The sequence below is a fragment of the Camponotus floridanus genome, unplaced genomic scaffold (genome assembly GCF_003227725.1).
Source record: "Camponotus floridanus strain SB8 unplaced genomic scaffold, Cflo_v7.5 scaffold17, whole genome shotgun sequence".
NCBI lineage: Eukaryota > Metazoa > Arthropoda > Insecta > Hymenoptera > Formicidae > Camponotus > Camponotus floridanus.
Genome location: NW_020229292.1, coordinates 1,666,495 through 1,691,528, shown reverse-complemented (window position 1 = coordinate 1,691,528; position 25,034 = coordinate 1,666,495). Strand labels below are relative to the sequence as shown.

Sequence of the window (25,034 nt, the reverse complement as noted above, 5' to 3'; positions counted from 1 at the left end):
CAAAAAAATAATTAATATTATCATAAATATTTCATCGACTAAAAATAGATAAAACGTTATCAAACAGAACTTAAATGAATTAAATAAAATTCAAAACTCTAAAATAAATCGACAATATCGCCTCGGTTATTTTAGTTGAATATATCTACGGAAAGAAAGCAATTAACTTTATAATATAAAATAAGCTATACTTTAAAGTTTTGATCATATTTAGTTAAACAATATTTACATTAATTAACATCTACAATATCGCGTTAATTAATCTTTCTCTCTAAATTAATGTAGAATTTTATTTTGGAAAATTGTGAATGTGATTGTTTCATAATTATATCCAATTAAAATGAATCATAAATTTAACTTTTCATTATATAACTATGTCCAATTATGATCTCGCATAGCAATGTAGGATAATTAATTCCAATTTTAAATATTCAAATTATAAATGATACGATGCATCAAATTGATGCAATGTAAAAACTTCTCCTTTAAATACACGCAACCCTAAATTGTTGAATCAATAAACAAGTGGAGGTTGTGTACATAGGATTGTAGATATACGCTTTATACACATCGAAATTTTAGAACCATAGAAAGGCCATTCTTCTTTACCTCGCTTGAGCAAAGAATGAACATTAACTTTTCCCACAAAAACTGACCAATCACAAAATAGCTAACACCGAGAGCAAATCAGGAAGTAAAGTAAAAAGTGAATTAAATTATAATAAATGATAGGGTAATGTATCATTAATTATTGTCTTCTCTTGAGAATGATAAGATTGATTAATTGCAGTTTTTTCATGAAGATAAATAGGCTAACTAGTCAACACTGCCATTATTACTAGAACAATAAGTATAATGACATGACTCAAAAATAGAAAAAATGTCTCCTATTGAAAACGTCGAAGAAATACGTAAATACAAAATTATAACATACAACATCTCAAGAAAACAGTCGAGATTGGACGTCGTTTAAACGAGCATCGTTCCGCACGTCATTCTCCTGTTCATTCGACAATGAAATTCACGGTTCGTCGCTCGTATGGCAAATCGTAATGGAAGTCAAACTTAGAGACTACTCACCTTGGTGATGAGATCCTTGGCGCGACTCTCGAAAAGGTGCTCGAGTTTCTGCGTGTCGACGGCTACGGGTGACAGCTCGTCCCAGATCATCTTATGTTTGTCGAGGCGCGCGAGGATATTGGGATCGTCTCGTACCTCCTTCCAGAACAATTTCACAGTCTTTTTGCTTTTCTTCGCGAGCAACGACGGTAGACTTTTCGGCGCCTCGTTGGCCGGCGGTCTCGATATCTTCAGGTTGACGCCGAAGGGCAGTGGCGGACCCTGAGGAAGCGGCGGTGGTAGTCTCGCGTTCAACGGCGGTGGCGGAGGTGCCAGAATATCTCCAGCCGGGGGTGCCATCGGCGGTGGCGGGGGTGGCACTCCGTTCGTCACATTAGCGGATCCTAGCACGTCGATCTCATCGTCGGAATTCAGATCGGTGAAGTCGAGGTCGCAGAGCGCGAGCGGTCTCTTCAGCTTCTTCACCAGTTCCTCCCAGTGCAGCTCGTTCTCGGACTTCTTCGTCTCCTGCAGCTTGGGCAGATTGTCTCCGGTCGGCGACTTCAGCACGTCCGCCTTTGATTTGGACTTTGCCAGGCCCTCCTTCGCCTTCGAAATCAGCCCGCTCATATCTCCTATTCTGAAGAGACGCGTGAAAAATGCTGGATATATTTAATGACGCATTTTACGAATATACATTTCTCAAATGTAGCATAAAATGGAGAGCGAAAGTCCATAAAAGGACAAGATAAATGGAATAACGAATATAATATGTATCTCGATTTAATTTTGCCCAACAATATTGATTCGCTGAATTATGTGAATTAATTGTTTATGTGTACAGAGATAAGCGACATGATTATCGTACATTTAAATTTTATTATTAAATATAGGAACAATCTTTAGTTTAATTCTGATGATTAATAATATAATGTTCTTTATGTATTTATTATAACATGAAAATTACTGGAATCACAAATTGCCTGTCGTATAATTTAATCTTTTCAAACATGTTCCAACCGATTTTCCTGATAATACTCTCATACAAATAGTATCATCAAACATTATTTAGTATACACTTTACAATAATATATTAATGTATTACTCAAATTTGATTGGCTAAAGACTTTTATGTCATGACAAAATTTACTCAAGATAAGACTGCTTATCGATTTTGCTGAAAGTTTCGTATCCGGCGGCGACAGAAAACTAACTTTTATACGAACCGCGCTACTTTTGCAATATCCTGCGTAAAATTAACTCGATGGAACTTCCGGCTCGAGCACGACAAAGTTTGTGCAACTCTTCCAGCCCTCAAGTACTATTGCTGTTGTCAATACCTCGCGCTATCCTAATACGCTATTTTCCACTTCCACTTGTCATAAAAGTTAAAACAACTTTTGCGCTTAAAGATATTAATACACGCGATTAATAAGAAAACTTTTTAGAGAAATACCATGAATAAAATAAAATTATATCAACAGAGATATATTTTTTTTTAATTTTATTTAAATGATCTATTGTCTTTTCGTTCTTATTAAATTATATATTAAATAGGCTTACGTGAATTTGAGGCTTTTCCGTGTCGCAATTTCATTTCTTCTCATATTTAAGTTTATACTAAAGCTTAAATACGAATATGGGATAAAGATGCAAGGGATAAATTAATCGAGCAACGTACATCTGAAATGAAGGTGCCTTTGTCGAAATTACCTGGAAACTTTCTCCTCCACAGGACTGCTAGGTATAAGATTCTGTGCCGCCAACTTCTGCGTGAGATCCTTGACGGTACCTTCCCTCTTAAGCTGTAGAACCACTCGACGATCCCCATCTTCGTCAGTGTGATTACTCTCGTCGTACTCGACACCTTCGTTGGGACTTTTGCCGTACCACGGTTTCTTCTCCTCCGAGTCGAGCTTGTTCGCCGCATTCATCAAGGGCGTCAAGTCCTTCCTGCTGTTCGTTCTAGACAACTTGTTCGAGGGAGAATCAGCGTTTCTCTCATAAGAGGTGCCGTTCGTGTATCGTAGACTGTTCGATGCGAACTGACCTTTAATAGCAAAACGATAAATAATATTTATTATTATAATATAGAATCTCCTTGTGCTAATTTTGAAAAAAAAATATAGGCATATATAAGAATTAAATTTGCCTGATAATTTTGAAATAAAAACTTGGTTCACGAAATTTCACAATTTTATCTATATGAATTGATATATAAAATATGAAATTCAATAAAATTTCTTTTCTGTGAGAACGAAAATCATATTGTTATGTAATATAATTGAAGATATAGATATAGATAAAAAGATAAAATAAATTGAAACGATAAAAATGTACCAAAATGATCCATAAGCACTCACTTTCCTGATCATCGGTGTGGCCAAGCGAAGCTCTCATGTTTGCAGTAGCCTCTTGCTGCTCCCTAATAAAGCTCCTCTGTCTTTCTGCACGTTCCCTTCGCCGTCTTAGTGCTGGTGTAACACCAACATCCACTGAAACAAGCGATTTTCCATTAAAAGAAATTGCATACATCTCAATATGCATTTAAAAATCAGTTGATTTACTCTACAAATTAAATATTTACTACAAATTTCTTCAAAATCTAAATTAAATTTGTTTTAAATTTAGTTTTTAAATTTATTTTAAATTAAGTTTATTGAATTAAAATGCAAAAATAATAGTGCATCGTAATATAAATAATATAGATAGTAATATAAATATATAATACATTATTTAAAAATAATCTAACAAAAATAATAATAATATTATGCGTTCTTTGTAAAAAGATAAATCGCAAGATATTCAACTTGTGATGTGGTATTCGGTCTGGCGTATATTTGATATCTTCAGAAATCTAATGGAACATTTATGCTGACCGCGTATCGCGTCTCCGATGAAATGCGCAAGGGAACTGAAAACCGCAAGGTCTCAGTAGGCAATTCGATGCGGGAATCGTACCCCGTGGGCATCCAAGTTTGTATTCATCATGAAATCGAATTGCTAACGAATCAATATATACCAATTGAGATGTCTAATGTATTCGAGAAAATTATTAACCTCGGAATTTTTTAATATTACTTACATAATTTCAATCTTCGCTATTATTGGAATTTATTTAACATATGGTCAGTTTTTTTTGATAAAAACATTATTGGGAAAGAATATAAAGAGGTAATAATCATGATAATTTTTAAGGCAGAATTAAAAAAGCCTAAAAGATATTGATTTTAAATGTATAATCCTTGTCAGAAAAATGTTTAAATCAGCTTTATCATATAAAAGCTGCAGAAACACATTTTTGCAGTCAATTTTCGCAGGAATATAAAGTGAGTTTATTTCTTTACTTTACCTATTAAAAATTTCGACATTCAGATATGCACTGTTATTCACTGTTACGATGCTCAGTTATATTATATAAGACCAGTAATTTAGCCATAACAATAGACGAGCAAAGAGTAAATAAACTTTTTTAGGAAGCTCTTAACCGAGAATGCATATAAATAATTCAAAACTTGCGGAACAAAGTATATCTACTTTATTACTGCGAAAGCAAAATTTATTAAATAAAGAATTTATTTATAATAAATATAATTTTTCTTGCGAATAAAAAGATTTTATTTATAAGTAGTATTTATTTAGACATAGTTATGACAGAAGAAAAAGAGAGAGAAAGAAGGAGACAGAGGAAGAATTACCTTTATTCTCTTTATAACTGCCGTTGAGTTGAACTTCACCCAGATGACCGTGGGAACTTTGAGAGCTACTTGATTCGTCGTCATCATCTGGTAAGTTGGAGTTCAAGGTGTTGTTCAGTGAGCTCACACCCAGAGAATGATTAAGTCGTGGACTTAGACGTGCATTCAAGGACATCGACAAAGGCGAATTACCTGTCGAATGTCTCCGAGATTTTCGTCGTTCGTGAGAATCCACTAAAGATTTTCGGTTTCGTAAAGTCTTTCTGTAAAGTCAATGTAAAATATTGCCTTCATCAGATTTTCATAAAATAGAATATAATATCTTCTCAACACATAGAATGTTATTTCTCATTTGTATTTTTAATTTTATATTTCTTGTGATTTTCTGTCATTAAAAATTCTTTTATCAATATTATATTCTTTCTAAATATTCAATTTTGTGTTATATTTGATAAGTATTACAATTAAATTTGACATTCTATCAAAGTAACATCGTTTTAAATTAAATAAACATTTTTTTATAATTAATAAATTTAAATAAACATCGTTTTAAATTAAATAAACATTTTTTTATTAATTCCCGTCCAAAATGTAATTTTCTATTAAAATGTAATTATCTATCATTCGAGCTTTTCTTTATAATATATATTTTCATATTATAATATATTCTATACGGATTAAAAAAAAGTAAAAATCTTAAAAATTATCTATGCACCATATATTATACTCAAGCTATAAAAATCATCTACCTTATATTGTCATCTAATTGGCGTATCGGCGAACCCCTATCGCCGTCTTCGTGATGCAGCACTGCCTCATAGATCTGAAATTGCCTGAGCAAATCGAGGTCTGTTCCCTGCTTCGACATGTACCTTTGGATGACGCCCTCCATACCTTGCTCCTCGAGGCAGTCCACTTGATCATAATAAGTGTCCTGATCAGGAATGCCGTTCAAGCACTTGTTGATCAATGTCGTCGCGTATATAAGCAACTCCGTATCGGCGGCATCATAATCCTTCAGGAGTTTCATCACGTTAATCCACGGTACCACGCCTCTGGCCTGATCCACCGCCCTGACAGCTCTGACCAACAGCAGACTGTTTGTTTCCACGTATTCCACAAACACGAGCAGCAGTTTCAGCGCCGTCTTCACCACCAGCCGAAAACGACTTGCAATTAACGTATACAGCCATTCTACCGTCTGTCCATGTTCCATCACTCCGTTCATGCCGTCAACGTACAGCATCACTTGGCCGAGTGCTGCATAAATGCAAACGAGTTGCGAGATTAAACACGGGGGGTTAAATTGTTACAGACAATCGTGTATAAAGAGAGAAGTCTTTGGCCATTGTCCATAAACGTACCTCTCTAATGTGAATTTCATAACTGTTCAACAATACGAAAGTTCAATATACTCGAGATATAACAATATATATAGAAGATATTGAAAAATTAAATCGACAAATATTTTAAAAAAGTAGATGATTTTTAATATATTAATTGGTGACAAATATTATTAATAAGCATTTCTTGTTAATAATCTTTTTTTCAACGACGTTTTGACATTGCATGATAAAATAGGAATTTCACACACACGTAACCTTAGTTGAAAAATCAAATTATATTTAATTAAATTATTTTAATCTTGAACAAGAAATGAAATTAATGAAAATTCATTAATGATCAAATGATTCATTCATTTTATGGAAAAGATTTTTTATGGCTAAAAAATTCCCGCAAATTCAATACAAAGACACTCTAGAAAACCTCTGCTCTATTGAAATTTTGAATATGATATTTTGAATATAAGATTAAAGCAAAATGTCACAAAGACAAATATCATTAACAAAAAATGTTTACCTTGAAATCCTCTATTTTTCTTCAAATTTTGTCGGTCTAATTTTTTAACGGTATATACGCATACATTTTGACGATATTGGAAAATAAGATCTTAGTATAATATTTCAATCTATTTTAAATATTTTTAATAAGATCTTAGTAATATTTCAATCTATTTTAAATAATTTTCGCATTAATCAACGTTTTTTCCAGATTTTAAAACTGTCTGTAGATATTGTATCATACAGTCTCGCACACATTCATTTCGCCTTTTGGTTCGCACTGCGGTATTTTTGCTATTTTTACTGGGATGCAAAAACATAAACGAAAGAGAAGTCGATATGGATATCTCTGCCAATGTAGATACGCAAGGAAAAATAAAAGCACGAGCGTCGTTGCAGCCGAGCGATGCGAAATCCATCAATCTCGGAGCGATCCATAACGAGGTTGCCTATATTTTTGCACTGTGCCACTTCGTTGTTTACGAAACTGATTTCCGGCTCGTCCTCGGGCCGCAGGTAGGTACGACTAGAATTTAACGTGTAAATTCCGCCGATCGTGGGTTTACTCGGATTTTATCCCATGTGAAATTACGCCCAAAAACGTGCTTGCGCGCACACGTTGCCGCTTAAAACTCGCATGTTCCAACAAAAGCCCCGCTCGCTGTGCTCTAAATAAATTACAACACGCTTGGCGTGTAAAATGCGCGAAAAATATGAGAAAAAGCTGTTGCGAACACTCACGCTTTGCAGGTAGAAAACCGTTCCAACGAAAATTAATTAGAAACAGTGAGAGAAAAAAATGGGATCGGTCCTTCGTCGAATAATAATTATAATGAACAACGCGTGACTAAAAAATAAAGCAGACGAAAATTCATATTATGTCATTTACATACACGTGCTACTCATTGATTTTATGACAACAAAATGAAGTAAATCAATTACATTAATGTTTGTCGCGAATCAAATCTGTAAATTATTGTCGCAACAAACTCTCCCAAATTCAATTCGGCTAAATCGGTTTTGTTTGCGAGAATTCTAACGATGTTTAATTTCCAGGCAAAATCGTGTTATATAAATCATATTTTATAAATTGATGCCAAAAATAATATTGACTGGCAATCAATAGTTTCTCCTTTTCGCTTTTATATTCGCGCTTTAATCAATATCCAACTTACGCAAATTTAATTTCGCATAACGTAGTTAAACAAGATTTTACCTCGATAGAGGACATATATATTACATATGTTCACATATATGTATACCTCCAATAGGATATCATCAAAATTCTGGTATTCGCGCAATCATGCGAATCACTTTCGTGCCGACAATGACAATGACATTAGAGCGATTTAAGCACGTTCCATCGACATAAACGTTAATTCAGCCGTTATCATTATAGGAGAGAGTCATAAGTTACGACATGGTAATCTAATTATAAGATTAGATATAGATTGCACCGAGCGCAATCAGCGCATATCGAACGTGCACCATAAAGGGTAAAACGATGTAATACGCCCCGATAGGGAAAATGCCCTACTCATTGTTCGGTCAGACATAATGAGTTTAGAACCAAGTGTTATTAAACGGGACAGGCGGCAATATACAATCAATCGAGAAACTATATAAAACTGTTCTAAGTGCAATTTTACATTAAAAAGATTATACAATCATTAATTTTTAAGAAATAAAAATTATTAAATTTATTGGTGAATATTTTTAATCGTTATTTTTATCACTTTTTATTTCATAAGAGTAATTGTCATTATGTTTTATATGTGTTTTTGCTGTATTTCTATAATCTACAAAATATAACCCAAATTGACAACCATATAGAAATTTTTTCTTTTATTTGATATCAATAAAAATGCAAAAAAATGCAAAAATAGTCCAGATTAGAGATAATATAATCTACTTTATTATAACATTTTTTGAATCATTTTTTTGTAGATTATAAACTAGACGTATAAAAGAAAAATGACAAAGGCGAAATAAACGGAAAAGGTGTTGTTGGAAACAGTGGCGAAGATTAAACAATTGCTTTTTTTAGAAGAAAAAGAGAAAAATATAATTCTTATAAATATTTAATTAATTTTTATTAAGCTAAAAATATAAATTTGTATATATTGTCAAATTTTATTATTTAAAAAAAATTATTTTTATTGATTATCTGAGATATTTTTCACAGAAGTCCAAGAGAAAATGCCCTTTTCAAAAAGTGGAAGCCATGCATTTTCAAAAAGTTAATCTCATAATTAGAATAATTTATTTATTTAATGAAAAATTAGTACAATTATTAATTGCGATGTTAGTAAATCTTTCAAATTTTAATTATCGATAAAATCTGTTCATTATAAGTATATTTTATATTAATTTAAGCAAATGTAGGGTATATTATACCTTATTTTATTACATACTGTATTATATTCTTTAAATGGAACGCAAAATTTAGCGTGAAATATTGCTTATAATCGTTCTGCAATATAATCGAATAATTATTGACAGCAAATATAATTTCTTTATGAAATAAACAATTATACACTATAAGTAAATTAATATTAATTATATAAGAGACTACTAAATTAATTTAAGCAATGTCTACATAGAAAAAAAAGACATTCTTGTTTTGAACATATATTTAATTTTAACATGGAAATCTTGAAATGAGATTATATCGCGTTAATTTAAAAAAATATAATTTCTTGAATAATTGCTTACTTGAATGAAGCCATTTTATACAGTTTAATCGAGAAAAATATATTCTTATGATTTAAGATTTAATTTTCTTGAATGAAAAAGAAACAATGTTGGATAGAAAATAACATTTTTAAATCAAAGATTATAATTTTCTTAAAGTAGAATTAAATAATTATATATTCTTGCGGTGAAAATTACAGTATTAATATAAGACTATAATATTGTTGAAATTTAAAATTATTAAATTCTTTTAAGAAGACTATAAATTATTGCGTATATACGAAACAATGAACGCGTTAATTTAAGTATATAAGTTTTGATTTGACACTTCTTTTTTGTCTGTGTATAATGATAAAATATAACCATGAGAATTATTAATTAATTATCAAATTATGTGTGCGTGTGCATAAGATAAATTAGTTTCCTCTCCAGAACAATCTCAAAATCGCGTTCTAAAAATATCTCCCTTTATTATATTTTCCGTGTTTATTATTCTTCTAATTCTCCTTGTAGGTTCTTTGAGTCTTTCATCTTTACGACGTACGTACATATCGGCACGACAAATACGTCACATAATGTAGAATTAACGTGTTCGCTTACATGTCAGGCCGACAGTTTACGGAGCACTTGAACACGCTGCCCGGGATGCTGCACTCGAAAGGCACGATCAAAAGGCGCTATTCATAATTCGCGACGCATCGCGGTTTGACGAGTAGTCACGAGCCATCGTGGCTCCCACGTGTCGACGCTTTCGTAAATGCAGAGCGTTAACACTTACACGCAATATCGCCGCCCTTCGCCTGGGCTTTTAAGACGATAATATCATCGTCGCCGCGTCTTTCTTGGAAAAGCAAAGACGAGGACCAAGTTGATGCCACGCTCGTTAAACGATGGCTGCATTACGCCAGTATTATCTTATCGTTATTCGCGAGATTGCGAAGGAGCATCCGCGTCTACCATGAAACCTCGACGTGCATACGACAAGGTCGCAACGTTCCCTTAACTTAATTTACGAGGTCGTTCATGAGTATGACTTTCCCGTCGACTAATTGGATGCGCCGTCTTTATTTTGCGGAAGTCGCAGAATAATTATCTCTTGCATTGTTACCGAATTCTCCGTAGTACAAGCTCTAGCGACAGTTATTTACGAGTTATACAAGTTTTTTGGAGATTTAAAGAATGTAATTGATAAAAATATCTGTCGAGTAATTATGAGAAAATATTAATATAATTATTTTCTTTTTTTTGCAGTTATTAAAATGAGCAACAGATAGTCAAACATATTTTCAATCGAAGACGAGAGAAGAACAAAAATTATTTCTTTAAACACAGAGCGTATATTCCCTAACATTCTCTTTTATTCGAGAAAAAATATTCGCACACATTTTTCTATTAAAATATTTTTTTTTTAACTCTCAAAACTTTAAAATTTAGAAATAAAAATATTCTTTATTTTGCGGAAGTTGCAGAATAATTATCTGTTGCATTGTTACCGAATTGTCCGTAGTACAAGCTCTAGCGACAGTTATTTACAAGTTATTCAAGTTTTTTGGAGATTTAAAAAATGTAATTCATAAAAATATCTGTCGAGTAATTATGAGAAAATATTAATATAATTATTCTCTTTTTTTGCAGTTATTAAAATAAGCAACAGATAGTCAAACATATATTTTCAATCAAAGACGAGAGAAGAAAAAAAATTATTTCTTTAAATACAGAGCGTATATTCCCTTTTATTCGAGAAAAAATATTCGCACACATTTTTCTATTAAAATATTTTTCTTAACTCTCAAAACTTTAAATTTCAGGAATAAAAATATTCTTTTTTATTTATACTGTCATTTTTTAAATTATTCTGATCTTATCCTTTCAGAGAAATTTTATAATATGATTTGATTAAATAAAGGTATCAAGAAGAAAATAGTTTAAACGAGAAAGATCCGGAATAGAATTCTCCTTATTGAATCAGAAGTGAGCATTAGAAGTGCAACTACTGTTCAATTTTATGATTAATGAATAGAGTACTTACCTCGTAAAATGTAATTTTGGTAATTCTGGTCGGCTTCGCTGCTGACTTTGATAAGACAGGCAAGTCCGTCATTTTGTACGAACTCGTGCACGAGATCCTTGTCCTCCTGGAAAATTGAAATTCACGATAAGCCGGCTTGATTATAACTTAACGTGGCGACAACATTAATCTATGTTGACGTACTAAATAAGAACAATTTGCGGAAGTATTTTCCTAAAGACCTGGATGCATTATTGCAGCTAGACATGTTTCTTAATTGTATCAGAACAGAAAGCTTTTAGCCTGCATAACTTGGAAAGTTATTGCATTACATTTTAATTAATACATTTGCGTAGTAATTATTTTACATCGTGTACCTACTTTACATCAGTGAAGAGTAAGACAAGTAAAATTAGTGAAAAAAAAGAACGATTAACAGTCTTCGATTTTCGAATATAAATTATACATTTTTGTTATTTTTGGATATTTTCTAATCCGACAAATGGCTGCATTTATATTTATTAAAATTTCAGTAACAATTTTTGCCTCTTTTTCCAGCAATTGAAAAATTTGAAATATTTTAATTAATACATTTGCGTAGTAATTATTTTACATCGTGTACCTACTTTACATCAGTGAAGAGTAAGACAAGTAAAATTAGTGAAAAAAAGAACGATTAAGAATCTTCGATTTTCGAATATAAATTATAAATTTTCGTTATTTTTGGATATTTTCTAATCCGACAAATGGCATTTATATTTATTAAAATTTCAGTAACAATTTTTGCCTCTTTTTCAAGTAATTGAAAAATTTGAAATATTTTAATTAATACATTTGCATAGTAATTATTTTACATCGTGTATCTACTTTACATCAATAAAGAGTAAGACAAGTAAAATTAGTGAAAAAAAGAATGATTAACAATCTTCGATTTTCGAATATAAATTATTATTATTTTTGGATATTTTCTAATCCGACAAATGCTGCATTTATATTTATTAAAATTTCAGTAACAATTTTGCCTCTTTTTCCAGCAATTGAAAAATTTTCGATATAATTCTTTCGGACATATCTATATCTTTTTTTTTTTCGTTGCACACAAGCTTTCCGACAAATTGAGAAATACGGGATGAAAACGTCTATCCGGAAGAATTTAACGCGGCTGCGCGCGCGTTGATATCCGATCCTGACGGCGGCGTGATTTACCTCTACATTGCCACCTAAGCCCAACCGAGGTTAAATGGAATTAGTTATGCTGCTCCGGGCGCAAAGTCGCGGGCATAATGGAAAATCTAGGAAGTTTGATTAAACCCCCTCGTTTCCAGGGCGCCGCGATGCCGGCGCCGTGGCTCGTTCGCGATCTCTCGTCGGACTTGTACGTCGGGTTTGTTCGCGTATACTTGGCGTATATCCCTATGTTTCCCCTCACCCCACCGATCCTGAGATGGCGGAAGTTTACACGGGACTTAGGCGCGACGTAGACTCGATTAGCCGGGCGGATTAAGAAGCGAAATTGAACTCGTACCGATGCATTTCCTCGATTCCTGCGACGCGAGGAAAACTTCGAATCGACCGGAAGGAGAATGACAAAGGACACACATTCTGGAATCCAGTGTCTCGTGGAAGTAATTATGAAATATGCTCATACACGACGGCCCGCGATTAGATTAGATCGGCCGGGTGCAATTGATTTACGTGACGGTAAATTCGATTAGCTCTACGGATTAACGGCCTAGTGTAAGAATACGAGAGATACGTGATCGTGATGAAGACTGAAATTCGCGATAGCAATAATCGGAAAGAGGATAGAATCGTTAAACGCGTGCAAGATTCAATTAACTCGTCTGATGTAAGCACAAAATTAATTCGGAATTTCCAATAATCTCGGCCTTTCAAATTGTAAATGACGAAAGGATCATGGGTGATAGACAATTTATGGAATAAATGAGTCAAATTTGTAAATAAATTAAATCTTAAGAAGCAATAAATATGAATATATCCCGAAAAAAAAGAAAAAAATAGCAACTCTGGCATACTTTCGAAAAATTAAATAATATTATATTCATATAATTTTCTTCATATAATTTTGCTTATAATTATATAATTTTCCTTGATAAAAGGATAATATAAAGGATAAGGTGGAAGAAAATTGCTCGCGCAGAAAGTGGAAACACTTACAGAGTGAAAAAGGAAAAATCATTATTTGATAGTGAAAAGTGCATTTTCCGTGAGTACAACAAACTCTTAAGTAAGTCTTAAACGAGACTATTAACAGTAATTCGTTTGACTTGTGGATAACTTATTGAAACAAATATTATGATATAAAGTCGTCAAATATTTAATAAAAATTTTTATTTTTAACCAAATCAAGTTTGTCAAAAAAAAAGAAGAAAAATTGAGATTATTGGAAGTACTTAAAAATTTAATAAAATGATATATATTATTTTTAATAGACAAATAAAGAATCTCTAAGATTTCAAATTAGCGTAATCGTCTTTTCTTATTTTAATTTTCTAATATTTCTTATCAAAATATCAATTTTTTACAATGTTTGCTTCTTTATTTTATAACTATCGTTTAATGTATTTCTAATTCCAAATAATGTCATTGGTTCTATTTGTGGATAACTTACTGAAACAAATATTATCATATAAAATCACCAAATATTTGATCAAAATTTTTGGCTATGTCAGGTTTTTCGGAAAAAAAGAAGAAAGATTGAGATTATTGGAAGTACTTAAAAATTTAATAAAATGATATATATTATTTTTAATAGACAAACAAAGAATCCCTAAAATTTCAAATTAGCGTAATCGTCTTCTCTTATTTTAATTTTCTAATATGTTTTATCAAAATATCAATTTTTTACAATTTTTGCTTCTTTATTTTATAATTATCGCTTATTGTATTTCTAATTGTAATTCCATTCTTATTGTAATTCCAAATAATGTCATTGGTTTTATTTGTGGATAACTTACTGAAACAAATATTATCATATAAAATCGCCAAATATTTGATCGAAATTTTCCTTCTTGGCCAAGTCAGGTTTCTCAGATAAAAAGAAGAAAATTTCACGCGTCTTCGGGAAGGAAGAGGGGAAAAGATGCACTCGCTCTCGACTCGCCATGCAAATATTTACTCGTCGGACAAGTAGTTTCGCGTAAAAATATCCTCCGCTAGACTTCGTCACGCGCCCCGTCGCCCGTCCTTCCCCCTTCCTCCCCACCCACCTTCGCTATACGTAACGTTCTCCCGTCCCGCTCGTTCTATTCGCATCGCGAATTGTAAACCTACCTGAAAAATCTGCTTGAGGGAGAAGAGAGCCCGTCGCAGCTCGCGGCCCTCGCTGTTCAGCAATTTTTCTGCAACAGACAAGCAACATGCAACTATTTATTATAATAATACCACACGCGCGTTCATTGTTGCGTCCAGACCCGATGGATGGATGGAGGCCTCTTTCTGCGAGGGACCATTTTCAGATCACGGTACTTAAAGCGCCCCGTAATGAAGAGGCCGCGTTTACCACAAACGGCCTTCTCCATCGGGGTGAGTCCATGCGATCGCGCAAGCGCACGCTGCTAATTTGATATAAATTGCCGTCAGATTATTGAATCCATCCCTCGGGCGAGATCGAGAATCTTCGTCTCGTCTGAGCATAGTTTCAGTATCACCAAACGAAAACAACAGAGTTAATGAAGCACGGTATTAAGAATGTATTGGACGGACCATCTGTCTCAAAAATTAATCCAAAAATATCAAAAAATTAAAGTTGGGCAGAATACGAATTCTAATTGATCAAAAATTTTTTAAAAATCACGAAATCATACTTCAAAGTATTCTTTAATATAAATAGGTCTTAATTTCCAAGAAAATGTTGCCACGTTTTATCATCAATATTGCGTCAAACCGATAATCACAGTTATTTTTTAATAATAATTTCAAAACGAGCAAGTAAATCGTTTTAAAACTTTGTGGGAACATTTTTACACGTATGAAGAATATAATATTACAAAATGAAATTTTTATTATTGTTTTTTTATAGTTTGTGAATAATTTATTACCTGTCTCTTGAACGTTTACATAAGATCCTATGTTAAAGTCGCAAAATTCAAAAATTAATAACTTTTAAAGGAGCAAGTAAAAAGATTTGAAATAATTCATGACGATTTAGAATGTTATTAAGAATGTTAAATTAAAAATTCACGACGATCTTATTGATTGTAATATATCTCCAATACATCCTTAAAACTTCGTGATAAGGGAAATTTATAAATTGTTGAAATGGCTGTGCGCAAACAATTGACATAATTATTGCAAGATTGTCGAAAGTTATTTGGGTTAATTTTCAACTTTATATATTGTATAAATTTGTATATATATATTCAAGTATAAACTATTATTTTGAAATATATTTGTAAAACAAAATTTAAAGAGAATTCTGTAAAATCTGTATTTTTAGTAAATTTATCATTTGTGTGGAACAAAATTTTGAAATTATGTTTCTTCTTTCATCATATTCGATGAATTTTTATCTGCTAATAATTTCACTGAATTGCTGTTTCATAACTTTTAATTAATATTTGTAAATTTTTAGCTCTCTATAACACTTTTTTACAATATTTTTTTTACAATTTATTTATAATGGACTGTTTCCATAATAAGTCATGCAAACGTATATGTATTATCAATTTGATATCTTTTTTTCTGTCGAATTTATTGGACATATTTATCAAACACCGAATAAAGTGCGAACGTCCAGTGTGCAAGTAAACAGAGGTCGGCAATTAAATCGAATGAATTTTACATGCAACCGAATTTTTTGCAACGAAATTTCCGCCGCCTATTTTTCTTTCGCCGTCCCGTACGCAATCCTCTTCCAATCATAGCCCACGGTTCAACGTATTACTAATAATTGAATCCCATTTCATCAGTGGTGCGGCAGAGTAAATTCAATTTGCCGGCCGCGCCAGGATTTCCTGATTCTCTCTCGCGGAATTTCGCGGGTAGTTCGTCAGAACAGTGAAAAAAGGAAGGAATCCTAGCGGAACGCGTTATCGTGCGAAAGCGTGGTAACGTCAATTCACCGTGAATATATGCGAAGGGAATTTTGCCGGAAACAAGGCGAGGCGCGATAGAAAGAAAAAGTCCAACATATCTCGGTGCGACATGCAAAAAGTATAATAGTTTTCGCCTTTGATAAGCGTAACTTATTTGTCAATTTGCAATTTATATCAGTATGTCACGAGATGCTTAAAAATAAATATAGCTATTTCTAATTACGAGATATGTTCGATCATGTTTTTATTAATTAATTTCATTTAACCAGAATTAATTTCGTAGAATCAGATTTGGAATCAAATTTTGTTCTAAATTGATCGATTTCGCCATCAAGATTTAATTCTTCGTCTCCAGATTAATTTCTGAACACTTATATACACTGAGGAAAAAATTATTTTAAAATAAAAAAATTTTAGTTAATTCAAGAAAGGTTTATTCAGTGGATACTAATCACATATTTACTTATATTCAAAACGTCTGTTTGCTTAAGTTAAATATTTATTTACATATGTTTAAAAAAATATATATGTTTAAAAAAATATAATTTTTAATTAAATATTTTTACTTTAATTTTACAAAATATTTATTAAAATGCATTTTTTATTCCCAAAAATTTTTAATTTTTTAATTTTAAAAAATGATATGAATTATATTTAATTTAATAAATTATAGTATATATTTTACGAAAATAGTATTTGAATATGACAAATATATAAATAATGAACTTAATATAAAATGCATATTTAATTAAAATTAAATGCTTTTGCTTAAATGAAATAAATAATTCCTTCCATTTAATGCAAAAGTTTCAAGAAAACAAATTTATTTGATTTAAAAAAATGTTTTCCTCAGTGTATAATATACGATACAAAGTTAATTACACTGATTAAAATATATATTTTTGCTTGCGATTTTTTACGTAATGGTGTCTTTTCGCCAGAGTCACGGTTCGCGGCGTGGCAAACCCAATTCGCGATTTCTTTCGTGGAAAAGGAGGCCCGGTGCGACCGCATAATCCACGGCTATCACGCGATCTTCAAATGCATAATGCATGCAGGTGAGGGATGACCGAAGAAGAAGAGCGATGGGAAGAAGGAGCGAAAGGGAGAAAGAAGGTAGATATGCAAGCAAAGGTAATTAGGAGTTCGCTGCAGGGTACGCGAAGGAGTCGAGAAGAAGGACGACGGCGAGGAAGAGAGAAGGAGCGACGCGTCTTCTAAGAATAGCGGTCCCAAGGCCCTGGGGCCCTTGGTCCCTCCGTAATCAGTGACCATATAAGCAAAAGTCCCCGTCTCCTTCCTTCGGAAAGCCCTTTTTGTCCTTGTGTCTCTCTGTCTCCGCGTTGTATCTTCTTTTCGTTGCTCGAGCAACCTCGCCAACCGCGTCGTAATGCATCATTGTCACTCATAGATCCTGTTTCATTTAATTTTCACTCGGATCGACGTCAGCTTTCAGCATTAAATGACTTCTTACGCAATTTACGTTACCGTAGGTGATTTACTACTGACCTATTTTCGAAGAAAAAAAGAGAGAGAATAGTTTTTATTATGAAAGAAGCTCTACGAATTTCAGATACACATAAATATACTGTTTCTTCAAGGATAAATCCTTTTGATGATTATTTGATAGAATCTTAGATACATCTAATGACAATATTTTTATATCATAGAGAGCGAAAGTTAATCAACTATTTAGATCAATCGAAGACTCAGTATATCTTCTCTAAGTAGATTTATTATTTATTATCTGTTATCTAATTTATATATGCACATTATTATATATATTGCATAAATGCAAATATTTAATATTAAACATAAAAATTATTTTTTACTGTCAATTTTATGTTTTTGTTTAAAACAATTTTATGAAGAAATATAATCTAAATTAGCTTCATTTCTAAATTTCATAGAAATTTTTTATTATTAGACTAATTGATTCAATTGGATCAATTAAAAATGTACAAAAAACATAACGATGATATATTTCATTTATGACAGATATGAAATATGATATGATGTGTTACGACATTTCACAGGATATAATAATAGTGTATTACCATTTTTTTTTATAGAATTATTAGCGTAATAGACGATGCCAATTGGCACATAATATTAAAATATAAAAACAATAGTAATAAATAAACAAAGAGCGCATTAAAAAAATAAAAATATTGAAGATAATTAAATTAAACATTAACATATATATATATATATATATATATATATATATATATATATTATATACACAAAAAAAGAAATTTATTTTTATAAAAAATTTTATCAATTATTATTCGTGCAAATTAAAATTCAAAATCTGATATAATTGAAACTGCAACATATTATCAAATACATTATAAATAAAAATTATCAAGATAGATTTTTCCCGGATAAATTTGGCCCGACTTGAACATTTGCCCAAATTATTATCGCAAACTTTTTATCTAATTATAAAAAATTTTACAGTGTTCTATTTTCTTGTATAATTATATAACAAAAATGGATTCAGACTGAAAATCATAAAGATTGGTCTACTAAGAATCCGGGATTCATGAAAATTTTATGATGATACAGAAAGGTAATTTAACCCATTTTGCAGACGAATACTATTGCCAAGTTGCTTGGCATGAACGAAATCCGAGTCCGTGTGTCGCGTGATACGTGAAAACGCGCTCTCGTAACACGCGAAGCGTGCTGTATAACGTCCAGCTAAGCGGCCAGCCGCGAAATATTTGTACGATCAGTTTGCGAGTGAAATAGATTCGCAAAATTATCCATCGCCAAATTTCGTGGTCGCGCGATGAATACATTTCCGAATACGCTTCCCATACATTGATGCAAGGATGAAAGGCAATTATTAATATAGCGAACGATGCAATCATAGATTTTCAACAAGAGCTCCATATAAACGATCTATTATTTTACGGGCAATAAACGATCTATTATTTTAATGTTCGACAAATGTACGGTTTACATACGTTTATATAAATAAATTAATTTCGTGTACATTTAACGTCTGATTTATTGTTTAAATTAACCATGAAATCGTGTGTTATTATACTAACTATTATACTAATTATATTATTTATTATGTTATTATATTAATTATACATGTGTATGCAACTTAATAATAAATTATATTTTATAATTTCTTTTTTTTAAAAACTTAAAATTATCACAAAATCTTTGTTTGTGTATTGGATATCTTAAAAAAATAACATTAAGTATTAAAGTAATAATAATAATAATATTATTATTAATAATAGTAATTAATAATAGTAATAATAATAATAATAATAATAATAATAATAATTATTATTATTATTATTATTATTATTATTATTATTATTATTATTATAAAACAAAATATTTTAGCAGATATTAAACTAATATTTTTCCAAATGAAGAATTTCTGCTTTTAATATCCTTTTTTTTTTTTATTATTTTCCGAGATACTTTTGTCATCTGCAATAACTTGCATGTATTTAAGTATGAGATACAGGATGTTGTGTAAGATAATCTTCATTACACGCCTTTGGAAGGCAACCAAGTTAGGTCACAAGAGGAAAAAGAAGAAAAAAAGGATCAAAACGAAGAAAGATGGACAAACTTTACGAGGGCCGGAGGTACACGAAGAACCGTTAAAATATGTAAAACGGCACGGTCCACTTTGGCTTCCGCTCCTCCCTCTGCCCTTTTGGGACTTCTTTTTTTTTTGCTCCTTCTGTACCTTCGATTATCTCCTCCACCGCCTTCATAGGGTTCAATGAACCAGGACACGGTGTACTCAACGCAGGTGTACCAACACATATAATCTTTCGCGAATTTCTTCAGTAATATTATACTCAATACATATTTCGTAGAATATTAACGAACATTTCAGCTAAATTCTTGTTTGTTAAGATTTAATCTAAAAAACTAAACTAGATCACACGTAAAATTTCTTAAATCTGCTATATCCTTTTGTTCCAATATTAAAATTTGACGAAAAATGCTAGATTACTTGAAGATAAAATTATCAATAATCTTTTATTTGTTAAAAAAAAATTGCATTATAATTCTGTACAACTAAACAAGAAAAAATCTATACATCTGGTCTAATTTGTTTGAAATAGATCTCTTAAAGAAATTTTATTATTTTTTATTAACTATTCTCTCTCTCATTGTCAAAAATTTTAAAAATATAATAAATATGAAATATACTCCTTTTTGTTTGTGTTTTAAAGAATTTGTAGTTAAATAAAATTGTAGATATTTCACATTTTGCATTGTTACAAGCATGATTAAATTTTGCTATGTATGTCGAAATAGTGATTCTCGAAGTCTTGATTACAATTAACTCAATTATACAAGCAAAATACGATAGAACGTTAACAAAGCAGCTACTGTCAGAGAATACTGACAGCTGAAACAATTTCGTTGGGAATAATTTACATTTACATGGCAAAAAGATGCCATGAATATCCTCGCTTGTTTTCGAAAAGTTGCTGTTTGTGTAAGTCATAAAGGTGTTTATCTCAACACATTTTATAGAAATATTTCTCTTCAATGAAAATAATGTCACGATGTTAAAAAAAAACAAATATATATAGTAGCGAGTAAATTTTTAGAGTTCTAGAGAGATTACGAGAGTCAGTAATTAAGGTGTATGTCGGTATTTGTTGCAGGTATAAAATTTTGTTGTTCAGGTATAAGATTTAATCACAATAATTCTATCAAAGTATATAAATATTACATAAATCATTACATTTCATTTATTTTGTTTCCATAAAATTTATAAAACAATGAAATTGCTCATTTATTTAAAAAAGAATGAGCATGTATTTAACAAAAAAAAGCATATGAAACGTAATAATTATGTGGAAATAGCACTACTTATAAGTTAATTTTCTTATAATATTTTTAACTCATTAAATTGAAAAGGATATATTTAAGAAATTAATGAAATATATTTGTTTTCGAAAAGAAAAAAATATGAATATCGAACATTGATTTATTATGATATTATAAGCATGAATATTCAATTTAACATCAAATACGATCGAATATATCTCTTATTAAACATCCATTATTAAAAATGAAAAAAATTATGCAAATTTTTATTAGTTGTATCTAATTTATATATTACTTGTATAGTAAATTATTTCAACTATACTTTTGCGGAGTTCTTAAATATTTTCATAAATTGCTGAATAATTTATAAAAATAAATATAAATATTCGAACACTTTTTAGCTATGAAACGAGAGAAAGAGAAAAGTATATAAAGCAATAAAATAATTAAATAGAAATATGTGTATGGATGCTATTTGTAATGCCAATAAAATTTTTATATTGCTGCAAAGTAAAGAGAATGGAAGGAGTTTTTATTCGACATTATGTGATTAAGTACTGTCTGTCATAGTTGGTGATGGATGGTCGCTGAGCTACGATAAAGGATTAGCTTGATTTTCGCAGGTACAACGTTCCGCACTCAGTGGTATAGTCATTACTTTACTAATTATCAACAGGCAACAGAGCTCATTGTTTACGACATTGTATAATTATATCACAAGGTGTATTTAAAAAGATAGAATTGCATTTTTTTCCTTAAAAACATATTGTAGATGTAATTATACATTTGCTATTCATTGTCCTTATAACCATTCGCACTATTTAGTCTTTTTATACAAAGTATTGTAAAGTAATTAATAATAATGCAGTATTATAAAAAGTTAAAAAATTATTTGCATTTCTATAAAAAAGATTTTAAACATTTTTAAAAGTATTTATATCTATTAAATTATATTTTAAAATATTGATTATCATAAAAAGGATATGTTTTCCATGTTGATATAAAAACATATTATATTAAATTATTATTTTATCTTTTTTGTTACGTAACGTTACGACTTATTTTGTTTACGTAAATCATTATTTCAAATGCAAAAGTAAATTTAAAATATTTTATAAAAAGATTTATATTTTATTTATTTTAAAGATTTGAAAACTGGGAAAGATGAAATGTATGTGTTGGAAGTTTAATTCATGGGAAATATCCTTTATGCTTAAATTGAAAAATTTTTTAAATTTTTCTTAGGGAATCAATCTCAAATTAATTAAGAGAAGAATTCATGATTATAAATACAATTTTAATATATATATATATATATATATATATATATATATATATATATACATAAGTAATCATTTACTGGAATATCAAAAACGTGATCAATCGAATGCAATGTCAGTACATTAACGATGTAATAATAATATTAATATTGATATAATTATATATAAATCTCTTCCAAATTCTCTTTCTCTCTCTCTTTCTCTCTCTCTTCCTCCTTCTCTCCCTTCTCGCTTTCTCATCGATTGGTCTCATTGTTATTATTATGTTATTATTATGTATTGTAATTGTCACAAAACAAGTGTCTGTATAATTAAAATACTTTAATAATTTTAAATTTAGTAGTTTAAAATAATATTAATAATTATATATTTAAAATTATTTTAAAAATAATATAAAAAGTGAAAAATATAGAAAATATTAAGACATAGTTATTAAAATTATTTATGTTACTTCGTAAGCAGAAATATATACGATCTAATATTAAATAGCATCAAATAGTTTCGTTTATAGAAAAAAAATTAATTTTCCCACAGATTTTGCATTTATCACTTTTCCACATACTTCTTTAACTCTCAACATTATCTAATATCTTGATAATTAAAGTAAATTAAACTTCCGCAGAAATAAATTCGATTAATAATTAAATAATTCGATTTATAACTAAATATTTCGATTATATTTATTTACATAGATTTTTCAATTTTATTCATATTTAATACAGCTACCGACACATTCCTGTATCTTGCTTATAAGCAAAATTATTTAAAAATTGATTAGACGAGATTGAAACCGTATATGAAATCTTGATCAAATCTTACATATACTATATATCTTATCTAGTATATACAAATCTTATGTAACACTTGTATATACAAGTATCTTATTCATCTGTCTTCATCTACGATTATCAAAACTTGATGCAGCATCAGCGTTACAGTTAGTAGAAGGTCACCGTTGTCGGTGAACCGAAACAAGTGACCGAGTAACTAGAACGAGACTCGACCCGCTGCCAGTTAAGACTCGAGGAATCAGCGCGCGCGGATGATCCATCCAAGTGGATCGTGGGAGCCCGTCGCGAGATTTGAATCAGGAATTCACGATGATGGTACTCACCTATGATAGTGTGGACCCTCACGGACAGCTGAGTCCTGAGAATGATCGCGTTCTTCCGGCTGCAACAGAAAGAACAGACAATACCGGCCGATTAGTATAAGCGTTAAAATGCCGATTGTTGCGTTGGGTTACGTATTAATATGTAATTAGGGAGGGGTGGAGAAGCGAAGGGGAGACAGAAGAGGCCTATTGCCCCACTGAGGCGCAGCTATTATTCGTCCTGCCGCGGATGGATGCTAATTAGTTGCAGCCGCGAATTAATCGCGTTCGGTAATTACATAATTAAAGCCCGGCGTCCTCCTTAAGCAAGCCGCACATATACACTATGCGAACGTTAATAAATACGTTCCTATGATATGCGACGGATGCTGCATGTGCGCTCAAATTTAGATTTATAAATTTGCAATTATAATATGCGCTCTTTGTTCTGATGTAATAGAGCACGATAACCTGGTAACGCAATTCCGAAGAATTGTTTCTTCGATCTCAACTAAGGGAATGATAAATTTAAAAGCTTTAAGTAAAGTAGATTATTCTACCGGCCCGGAATTTCCTACGAAATAATCAAGAAGCGGCTAGGGTTGCACAAGACCCAAGACAAGACAATATTCGTAAGAATATTGTATTGGTATTGAAAATTTTCAAAAATTTAAATTTTGTCTTGGTCTTGAATGAATATTGGTAGCAAAAATCTCGTCTTGTATTGTCTTGTCACCATTTTATTAACAATTATTTATCTAATATTAAAAAATTATTTAAATAATATTTAACATAATTTTTGTAATATAATTTGAAATAATTATTACTATTATATTATATTTTAATTATAATTATTACTATGTAATCGATATAAATGTCGTCTATTTAAAAAAATATTTACTGTTTCATGGAAAACAGAAATTAATAACTATTTACAGGCTCCAAGGGAATGTGCAGATATAAATATTTTGGAGTGGTGAAAAAATCAGGTTCATATTTCCCACATTGTCAAAAATGACTCGAGACATTTTAAGTTCAACTGCCTCGTCCATGCCAGTAGAAAGACTTTTCTCAATAGGAACTCTGAGACTACGTCAAAAAATAGAACCAGATTACAAAGTAAATCTTTGAAAGCACTAATGTGCATCAATTCCTGGGTGAAATGCTCTTTAATGTCTAAAATTTGCGAGTTTGATTTCTAATTTATAAAAATGTTATATTGTATTAATATTAAATATTTTTAAATTTATTAATATAAATGTTTTTATTGAATAAAATTTTTTTAAATTCGTATATAGTGATTTTTTTTCATTTACAAATATAAATATTTTAGTTTTTTTGAGAACCAATAATCTTGACAAGACTAATAATCTTGACAGTCTTAGTCTTGGTATTGTCTTGATAACTAATTAAAAATCTTGTCTTGATCTTGTCTTGAAATTCAAAACAAAACAAGGCAAGATCAAGACTCTTG

At 30.8% G+C, this 25,034-nt stretch overlaps 1 protein-coding gene across 6 annotated transcripts in view; it reads right to left on the bottom strand.

Moving 5' to 3' along the window:
• Window positions 1–25,034, bottom strand: part of LOC105251013 (FH1/FH2 domain-containing protein 3) — a 186,536-nt gene that overhangs the window by 23,843 nt on the left and 137,659 nt on the right. For all 6 annotated transcript variants that reach the window (XM_025407332.1, XM_025407331.1, XM_025407328.1 and 3 more), the window contains 8 exons: window positions 23,582–23,640; window positions 14,595–14,662; window positions 11,322–11,427; window positions 5,507–6,017; window positions 4,758–5,020; window positions 3,423–3,554; window positions 2,773–3,109; window positions 1,081–1,699 (listed from right to left, as the gene is read on the bottom strand). In XM_025407332.1, coding sequence (XP_025263117.1) covers window positions 1,081–1,699; window positions 2,773–3,109; window positions 3,423–3,554; window positions 4,758–5,020; window positions 5,507–6,017; window positions 11,322–11,427; window positions 14,595–14,662; window positions 23,582–23,640 — 2,095 coding nt within the window. The remainder of the gene's footprint in view (window positions 1–1,080; window positions 1,700–2,772; window positions 3,110–3,422; window positions 3,555–4,757; window positions 5,021–5,506; window positions 6,018–11,321; window positions 11,428–14,594; window positions 14,663–23,581; window positions 23,641–25,034) is intronic.